At 35.2% G+C, this 9,958-nt stretch overlaps 1 protein-coding gene across 1 annotated transcript; it reads right to left on the reverse strand.

The window, feature by feature from the left end:
• Positions 1-5,549: 5,549 nt before the first annotated feature.
• On the reverse strand, positions 5,550-8,572 carry LOC103332217 (beta-glucosidase 12-like). The gene is made up of 13 exons (XM_089052417.1): positions 8,368-8,572; positions 8,177-8,246; positions 8,021-8,079; positions 7,833-7,908; positions 7,468-7,545; positions 7,269-7,305; positions 6,922-7,177; positions 6,719-6,834; positions 6,396-6,613; positions 6,282-6,313; positions 6,072-6,174; positions 5,846-5,954; positions 5,550-5,721 (listed from the first exon to the last, which is right to left on the reverse strand). The coding sequence occupies exons 1-13, from the start codon at positions 8,539-8,541 to the stop codon at positions 5,550-5,552; spliced, it is 1,500 nt and encodes a 499-aa protein (XP_088908543.1). The 5' UTR covers positions 8,542-8,572.
• Between the last annotated feature and the right edge of the window lie 1,386 nt (positions 8,573-9,958).

Genomic DNA, 9,958 nt, shown 5'->3' on the forward strand with positions numbered 1-9,958 from the left:
GATTGTTTAAATTCTTGGGCATAATATGTGATTCTCTTTTGTGTTTGATAAACTAGGAAGCGTATAATTGAATTTTAACTTTTATTATTTCTTTTAAACATTAGGAAAACACGTCCAATTGGTGGGGTTTTCACAAACAATCTTGAGGTTAGTTGGAACTTGAGCAATGATTGGGGGAACATTTCGATCAAAAATCCTAAAAAAATATATATAAATAAAGAAAATCCCTTTATGGGTAGGTGATAGATAATTTGTAGGGCCCACTCAATAATTTATTTGAAGAATGGTGGGGAACAAAAGTTCTACCCTTATAGTTTTTAAAAGAAAAATAGAGATGCCAATGGTGTCTAACTTAGTGGTAAAATGCATTGACTTGCAAACCAGAGGTCTCAGGTTCGAATTCTATAGCATCATAGTTGTGTGTGTATGAGAAATCTCCCTCTCTTGTAGTTTAGACTATCGCCTGTACTAAAAAAAAAAACGTAAAGACATTTTAACCGCTGAAAGAAAAATAACTTAATTGCTAAACTCTTACATATTTATGGTCAAAGTAATGGCATTGCCTTCCTCTGTTCCACCTACAATTCTCATAGCAATTTTCTTTCTGTTTACGCTAAAGATAAACATGCAGAAATGACTTTTTGTTACCCTTCTTTCCTTTGGTTTTAATTGTATTTTTCTTCCCATGATAATGGTCCGTCAAATTCTTTTCAAAATTTGACCACACTATTCTTGTTTGACTAAATCAGAATTTGACCACACTATTTGTGTTTGACTATTCATCCAAGTATGAAACTTTCCATTTGTACCATGACATTCTACAGAGTTGCGCCCTCAACACCTTTCTAATGGCATGCACATGTGTTTTGCAAAGAGATTTATTTCACCATGTCGACCAGAGTCAACTTATACTTATCAAGATTACCAAAAAAAAAACATCTCAAGTTATGGCAATGCAATTAGGGTCTTTTCTCTTGTCCTTTGAAATATTATATGAGATTTCCCTTCATGTCCTAATTTAAGGTACATCAATCACTTTTGAAAACGTCAAAAGAGTAGCAAAAGGAAAACAGCTTGAACACAAGGGTGTTAACTTTTATGGGAAGAAAAATGGCATTAAAACCAGTGAAAGAAAAGGGGTTTTAAAAAAAAACAAAAAACTCATCTCTGCATGTCTATCTTATTGGACTCTAAATATGCAAAGGTTGAGTTTTCCACCTACGCTAGCTACAGACTTGTTCAAGCACATCTGAAAATTATTATCAGTTCTTCACGTTCTTCTTTCCTCTAAAATTGAAACTTACCTTTCGAAATTATTTTTAAACATTTTTTGTAGTCTCCTAGAATTTTTATACGGAATCAGTGCTATTATTAATTTTGACATGCATCTACATGTAGAATAAATTTATTTTGTTAAGACAAAAAGTCATTTTGGTCCCTGTAGCTTACCACTTTTAACACTAAAGTCCATGTTGTTTTAATTCCGAGCAATGCAAGAAAAATCCCCAATTTTTTGTCAAATTACTCTAACATGAGGCATTTCGGTCCAACTTACAGGTCCACAACCACCCCACAGCCACCCCGCACCCCTCCCCAACAACCTTCTCCTATCCCTCCTCCCACCCAACCTCTTTCTTTTAACTCAACCCACTCCCTACCCTATCGCAACAACCAACCACCCCACAACCACCTTATCCCCTCCTCCAAAACCACCTATTTCCTCCATCCCCCCTCTCTCTCTCTCTCTCTCTCTCTCTCTCTCAAGCTGGGGAATGGTTGTGAAGGGGATGCAAGATTGGACAGAAATGCCCCCCTAAATTAGAGTAATTTGACAAAAAAAATTAGGTCTTGTCCTCGAATTGTTAATGTTAAAAATGACAAGGCCCAAAAATGAGTTTTTGCATTTTGTTAATGTTAAACTACAAGGCCCAAAAATGAGTTTTTGCATTTTGTTAATGTTAAAATTTTAAATGTTAGAGCGCCAATAGAACGTTGTGAGCCTCTGCAGTAATCCAGGTGTTTGACTTCTTTGTTTCTCTTTGTTTAAAGCACAAATTCTTTATTGTCTACAAATTCTTCTTCTTGTGTATTGTTGTCTCTTCTTCTCTTTTCACATTCCATCTCAATTTCACATCTTACCATTATGTACTGAAACATTGGATTTTTTTTTTTTTTTTTTTTTCGCTGCCTAGATTTCAGCGTAATTCACTGTAAAATCACACAGGCGTGACTCAAATAACTTAAGATATTTTTGTCATCATTAATTATAAGATCAATACTCTGAAACACTGTAGCCTTCTGCTTGCTTTCGCATTGTCACAGGCTTCTGGTTTTTTTTTATTGCTCTGTTGTCTTTTAGACTTGTGCTTTTGTATCTGGTATTCGTTCCTCGCCCTGGTTTAATGATGATATTATCATATTGACCAAAAACCAAAAACCAAAAACAAAAGGCAACCTCTATGGTGATCTCTAACCCATCTAAGCGTGGTTCCCCCTAAAGAAAAAAAACAAAGAAAATAGAAACTTCTTTATCTAAAGCTTACAACAATATACTCATCTCTCTCGTCACAGACTCAGTTCTTGATTATCATCCCCTTTTTTTTATTGTGTTTCTTAGATAATTTCCAATTTCATTGATTATTTTTTGGGAGTTTCACTAAAACACCCAAAATGGGGTCTGAAATTATAAAAAAACCCAAGCACTATTTAAACATATAAACACACCCAAAACCCATCATTACACACACTCAAAACCCATTTATAAACACACCCAAAAAGTTGACTTTGGGGTTGATTTTGGGTGTGTTTCTATGTTTAAATAGTGCTTGGGTTTTTTTTATAAATACATGTCTAAGATTGGGTTTATTTATAAATTTGTATTATTTTTTTGGTTAGGATGATGTTTTATGAGATTCTAACAAATAGACAATTTGAGTAATTGAAGTTGAGCCTCAAGTTTGATTGAAGATCAGTTTACGCATATGCGCTCATGTCACAAGCCGTACATCATGTGTGACACCCCGACCCAATTTAATCATTTTATTCAATTTAACTCGATTTACTTAAATTGTGAAATTACAATTTTACCCTTGAAGTAAGGTCACGATAATCACTTTTCGATCTGTAAGGATTTTTGGGATTTGATTGGCACGGTTGCATAGAGCTCGTCGATATGAGTTCATAGACACGTATTGGGCCAAAACCGGAGTTTCAACAAAGAAGTTACAGTAAACGGAAGTGTAGTGGCACAACTGTAAATATTTCAAAATCTGATTTTTAAACAACCAGTCAGCTCTATCTCTCTCCCACGACGACACTCTCTCTTTCCGTCGCGCCATGCAAATTTTCCGGTGTCAATTCTAGATTCGTCTGGCCACCGTTTCCGACGAAACAACTTGAAAAACTTCGTCTCTTCCGCCGCTACACGCCCATACCCATTTTCACCTTCGAAACTCCCAGATTGGTCCCGATTTTTGACTGAAACCCAGCCCAAAACCCCCGTTCGTCGCCGGAACTGTTTGTGCTATTTTCTGCTATTCAGGCAGCTAAAATTGTCGAACCAGGTATGAAACTTCATCTACTCTTCGTGCTGTACCTGTTTATGTGCTTGGTTTGGGTAAATTTTAAGGTTTTATAGATCAATTCTTAAACCCATTTTTGGCCGACGGTTTCGGCTTCGATTCGGCCAATTCCAGTTAGTTTTTGGTTGCTTTCGCATCGTCACAGGCTTCTGCTTGCGTTCGCATCGTCACAGGCTTCTGGTTTTTTTTGCTCCTTTGTCTTTTAGACTTGTGCTTTTGTAAATGGTATTCGTTCCTCGCCCTGCTTTCATGATCATATAAACAGATTGACAAGAAAAGGGGGCAACCACTATGATGATCTCTAACCCATCTAAGCATGGTTACCCCCTAAATAAATAAAAAACAAAGAGAATAGAAACTTCTCTATCAAAACCTTCCAACAATATCCTCCTCTCCCTCGTCACAGACTCTGCTCTTGATTATCATCCAAATTTTTTTTTTTTCAACCTTTCACAATTGTGTTGGTTTCTTTATTTGACCATAACTAAATAATTAGATAATTTCCAATTTGATTGATTATTTTTTGGTTAAGATGATTTTTTCTGAGATTCTAACAAATAGACAATTTTGATCATTGAAGTTGAGCCTCAAGTTCGATTAGAGGTCAGTTTGCGCATATGCGCTCATTTCATGAGCCGTACTGTAGCCTCTAAATAGTGGGCTACTAAACTTCAAAATTTTTGTCACCGTCGTATCGTCAAAGTACAATAGAATTTAAAGGATAGGTGAAAATTCGGGGATTTATTTATCCTAACACCTCCTGAGGTTTTTCGTGTTTTCACAAAACTCCTTGAGGTCCTAAAAATTATACAAACACCCCAATATATTTCAAATTGGTTTCACATAACTCCAAAATCCCAAAAGAACCTAAAACCTAATATAACAGTACTTATGCATAGACTAAAATACCCTTCATGGTATTAGAATACTATTTGGATAGAATTGTACCCTAATCCCCAATATTGTACTACAAATAAAATAGTAAAAAGAAAAAAACCAACCATCACACACGCATTGTACGCTTGTCCCAAGGAAAAAAAGATGTACGCTTTCCTTCATCCTCTCCATCTCTTCCACGCCTTCTCCAATATGTTTCCAACCACAAAAAAGAAAAAAAAAAGAAAAAAAAAAAGGGGTCAATCTTAACTTAAACCAAAAAATCAAACTAGAGCAACTTCTTCAGAATGGCCGAGTACCAGCTTCTTCGTTTGCTATATGGGTTTTGCTCACGTCTTGACTTGGAGCAGGGCCTTGACTTCCTATTTCTTAGCTTGTTGGATTAACTCCTCCCAGCTTAAATCTTAACGCTACAAAGTAGAAAGATCGAGGTGCAATGAGATAGCAGGATCTAAGAATTCTCTTTTCAAAGCAACAAAGGATTTCGATGATGGAGCATAGATGGAAGAGAGGAAGGGCCTTCATTTTTTCCCATGGAATAGTACGATGTGTCTTATGATTTATTCATTATTATTTTATTTTTGTTAGGGTTTAGGGGTTATGGTGCGACTGTATCCAAACAGTTCTAATATCATGAAGGGTATTTTAGTTTATGCAAGAGTCCTTTTACATCCAATTTTAGGTTTTTTTATTTTATTTTGGAGTTATTTGAAACCATTTCGAAACCTGACGGGGTGTTTGTGTAATTTCCAAGACCTTAGAGGGTTTTACGCAAACACGAAAAACCTCAAGAGGGGTCAGTATAAATAACTCAAATTCGAGACAGTCAATCAAAGGACTACAAACAAATGAGTTTCATATAATTATGTGAATGTTGACACTCATCAAAGGACTAAAAATAAATGTTTAATTTTACAAGGGGGTTGAACGCAATTTAAATCCTATACAAGGACTAAAATTGAAATTATTGAATGTACACAAATTTGGAATCCCTAGTATTATTTTACATACATAAAATTCACATTATTGAATTAAATGCAAATATTGAATGATGAATATGATCTGAAGTTTTCAATACTTCTTAAGGAAACTTTTGAACCAGTGCGCCGAGAGTTTTGGGTGCCTTTTAAGCCCATCGTTGTAATCTACATAGGTGATACCAAATCGAACACTAAATCCCGAACTCCATTCAAAGTCGTCTAGCAGCGTCCACGGAAAGAATCCCTTCACTTTGACACCATTGCTAAAAAGCAATGAAAGGAAATTAAATATATTAATGTCAACAATATGAATCAATAACTCAAAATCAAAAGCTATACCATATACATTTATATTCAAATATTATAAATGAATTTAAATACACTTACTCAATAGAACTTTGAACATATTGAAGGTGGCGATTGTAGTAGTCAATTCTATGGGTATCATTAAGGGCTTCGGCAAGTGATAATTTCGGATCATTCAACTCATCCACACCTACAATATATAATACATTATTATGTAGTCACAAATTTAGACTTTGTACCACTTGTGCGTGTTTTACACCAAAAATATGTGAAACACATGGAATTACTTAAGGCTAGAAAAAATTACCATTTTCGGTAATGTAAATAATTGGATTGTGATACTTTTTCTTTGTGTAGAGTAAAAGATGTTGAATTCCTTGTGGATAAACATTTAACCATTCCGAAGCACCCTGCACCAAAATTTGAAGATCTTTAGATTTTTAGGAGTCAAATTTGTAAGTGCAAAACGATTAATGGTCGAAATCATAAAGGCTTAATCTAGTAATTTGATGTGTACCTTTGGACCGATGGGGACCCCATTACGTTCAGCTGTCACAACACATATCAATATCAGAATCTAATTAGTCTATAAACTTAAATTGCTTGAAATAAATTCTGAACTTGTGCTCACATGAAAGGTTAACGCCGGCATCTGTTGTGTAGCTTGCGTATACCGAGTTATTTCGAGGTGCATCACTTGCATAGTAACCCGTATAGTAATTTAGTCCAAGAAAATCAAATGAACCAATTAGCAACTTGGATTGTTCTTTTGTGAATTTTGGTAATCGGCTTCCGACAAGAGATCGCATGCTTTGCGGATAGTCACCACTTGTCAATGGCTCAGCAAACCTATAAGAATGTAAAAAATTCAAGGATTAACTTGACATTATATTATGTATTGCTCGCTATAAGTAGCAAACATTATATTCATAAGCAAATTTGAAATACACTTGCCATCCGAACATAAAATCCAAAGCTCGTAATGCAGCGTTTTTATTTTCTTTTTCTTCCGATAGGGGCTCAAACCAATCTGACACCAGTGTTATCCCTATCACTCCATTTTGAGACGTCTGCACAAGAACATTTAGTTTGTTTGTTTTAGAGTCAAAAAAGGTAAAGTAGTCGCTCTCTTGTTGCAACAAACTACTTAATTGTACCTGGTATCTATGTTTGTACAATTTTACGGCAGCTGCATGAGCAAGGAGCTGATGGTGTGTCACCAAATATGGTTCAGTAGATGAATCTCCGCCGGTGCAGTTTAGTTGTTGCCAAGTGGAGCATCGTCCCGGCGCTTGGGACCCGGTTGCATAACCATAGTTACTGAAGGTATGCGGCTCATTCAGTGTGATCCAATGCTTTACTCGATCGCCAAATTCCTTATAACAAAGTTCTGCGTAATCTTGAAAATGATTGCTGTATATACACATTTCAGAATGTAAATGTCATAATTGTATTTATTAATTAAATTATCAATACGATTCAAAGGACTAATTTCTTCACTTACACAATATGAGGGCTTAAGAAACCACCATATTCATCTTCTAAAGTTTGGGAAGGTCAAAATGGAAGAGTGTCACAAATGGCGTTAAACCTATAAATAGCATCATCAATAAAAGTGAGTTATATGTTTGACAAAATGAATTTTTTTACGAGTGCAACTCCTATTGCATAAATTATTGATCATGTAAGGTTGAATGACTCACCATTGCGTAAGAGCTCATTGATGAGATTGTTGTAATATTTAATTCCTTCCTTGTTCACTCCTCCACTTAACTTTCCATCTAACAATTAAAACAAAACCAGAAAATAAAGAAATAAGTGCACCGACAACAACATTTAAACTGAACTTTAAAAAAGTGGGGCTATATGTTATCGAACTTGAACTTCACTTCTATTTAATTTATGTTTGAAAAAAAAAAAATTCATTTTTGGTTAAGTTATTTCAATTAAGTATTTTAATTGTAACCAAAAAAAAATTGTTATGTTATTAGGAAGACAACTTGGACACATTACTTAAGCGAAAACCATGAAGGCAGAAACATTGACGATTGGTCACAAATGAACTTACTTGGTAACAATCTTGACCATGAGATAGAGAATCGATAAGCATCCCACCCCATATTCTTCACAATTCCCACATCTTCCTACAGTGCATAACAAAAAAGATATCAGATAAAAATTATCGGGAGCTTTTCTTCAATGTGATGAGTTTTCTTCGTGCTTCAAAATTTAATGTGTGCACATTGGGTCATGAACCTTATAGCGGTGATATTGATCAACAGCGATATCTCCATTGCTTCTATCGCTAATCTTTTCTGCAATTAATCATAGAAAATTTATTTATTTAGAGCATAAGAGTAAAAGTAGCACGATTTTGTTATTTTAACTAATTGATGATTTGACTGGACAAACCTGGATATTTGTGGGTGAAGGTATCCCAAATGCTTGGTCCTCTACCACCTTCCTTTGCAGCACCTTCATACTGAAATACACAAGAGACACAATGAAGAAGATGTCAATATTCTTGCATGGATCGATGCTTGGTCTGAATTTGAAAGAAAACCCTAATCAAAACTCAAATTAAAGCCCAGAAAAGGACTTACTTGGTAAGATGCAGAACCTACACCAAATATGAACCCTTCTGGAAAACTGCTCCTATTGAGAGAAGCAGTGTCAAAATGTGTGGGTGGAGCTCTAATATCAGCTTCGCTATTTGTGAAAGCAAAGCCAATTAGTAGCAGTATGCCTAAGAGAAAAGAACGTAATTGCATTGCCATAACTTGAGGTTTTTTTTATTGTTGTTGGTAATAATCTTGAGAAGTATAAGTTGGCTCTGGCTGGCATGCTGCATGGCCTTTATATGGAGGAGGAAGTACGTGCTGCGCATGAGAATAGTAAACACACATGGGCATTGAATGGGTTTGAGGGGGCAACTACGTAGAATGTCATGGTACAAAGGGAAATGGCAAGTTTCATATTTGAATGAGTTTGTCTCCTCCCAAAACTCAACTGCTATATTCAAACACGCAATATAGTAAATATTTGGTGCATATGTGTAAGTAGCAGCAAAGTCTGATTGAGTCTCCTCATAGCCATTTGGGTCAAACTGTGAAAAGAAATTTGACACAGAATTGTTTTCTTCACAATGTAAATTTGTAGATTGTTTAAATTCTTGGGCATAATATGTGATTCTCTTTTGTGTTTGATAAACTAGGAAGTGTATAATTGAATTTTAACTTTTATTATTTCTTTTAAACATTAGGAAAACACGTCCAATTGGTGGGGTTTTCACAAACGATCTTGAGGTTAGTTGGAACTTGAGCAATGGTTGGGGGAACATTTCGATCAAAAACCCTAAAAAATATATATAAATAAAGAAAATCCATTTATGGGTAGATGATAGATAATTTGTAGGGCCCTCTCAATAATTTATTTGAAGAATGGTGGGGAACAAAAGTTCTTCCCATATAGTTTTTAAAAGAAAAATAGAGATGCCAACGGTGTCTAACTTAGTGGTAAAATGTATTGACTTGCAAACCAAAGGTCTCAGGTTCGAATCCTTCAGCATCATAGTTGTGTGTGTATGAGAAATCTCCCTCCCTTGTAGTTTAGACTATCGCCCGCACTAAAAAAAAACGTGAAGACATTTTAACCGCTGAAAGAAAAATAACTTAATTGCCAAACTCTTACATATTTGTGGTCAAAGTAATGCCATTGCCTTCCACTGTTCCACCTACAATTCTCATAGCAATTTTCTTTCTGTTTACCCTAAAGATAAACATGCAGAAATGACTTTTTGTTACCCTTCTTTCCTTCGGTTTTAATTGTATTTTTCTTCCCATAATAATGGTCCGTCAAATTCTTTTCAAAATTTGACCACACTATTCGTGTTTGACTAAATCAGAATTTGCATGCACATGTGTTTTGCAAAGAGATTTATTTCACCATGCCAACCAGAGTCAACTTATACTTATCAAGATTACCAAAAAAAAAAAACATCTCAAGTTATGGCAATGCAATTAGGGTCTTTTCTCTAATCCTTTGAAATATTATATGAGATTTCCCTTCATGTCCTAATTTATCTTTTGAAAACGTCAAAAGAGTAGCAAAAGGAAAACAGCTTGAAGACAAGGGTGTTAACTTTTATGGGAAGAAAAATGGCATTAAAACCAGTGAAAGAAAAGGGATTTAAAA

This window comes from Prunus mume, linkage group LG5, assembly GCF_029339155.1.
Source record: "Prunus mume cultivar Tortuosa linkage group LG5, ASM2933915v1, whole genome shotgun sequence".
Lineage (NCBI taxonomy): Eukaryota > Viridiplantae > Streptophyta > Magnoliopsida > Rosales > Rosaceae > Prunus > Prunus mume.

Excerpts from the sequence above, each read along its gene's own strand:
- LOC103332217 (XM_089052417.1), bottom strand. The coding sequence starts at position 8,541 with ATGGCAATGCAATTACGTTCTTTTCTCTTAGGCATACTGCTACTAATT. Across the intron at positions 6,614-6,718 it reads TTGGATTTTATGTTCGGATG|GTTTGCTGAGCCATTGACAA; the intron begins GCAAGTGTATTT and ends ACATTCTTATAG. Across the intron at positions 6,314-6,395 it reads TGCCGGCGTTAACCTTTCAT|CTGAACGTAATGGGGTCCCC; the intron begins GTGAGCACAAGT and ends GTGTTGTGACAG.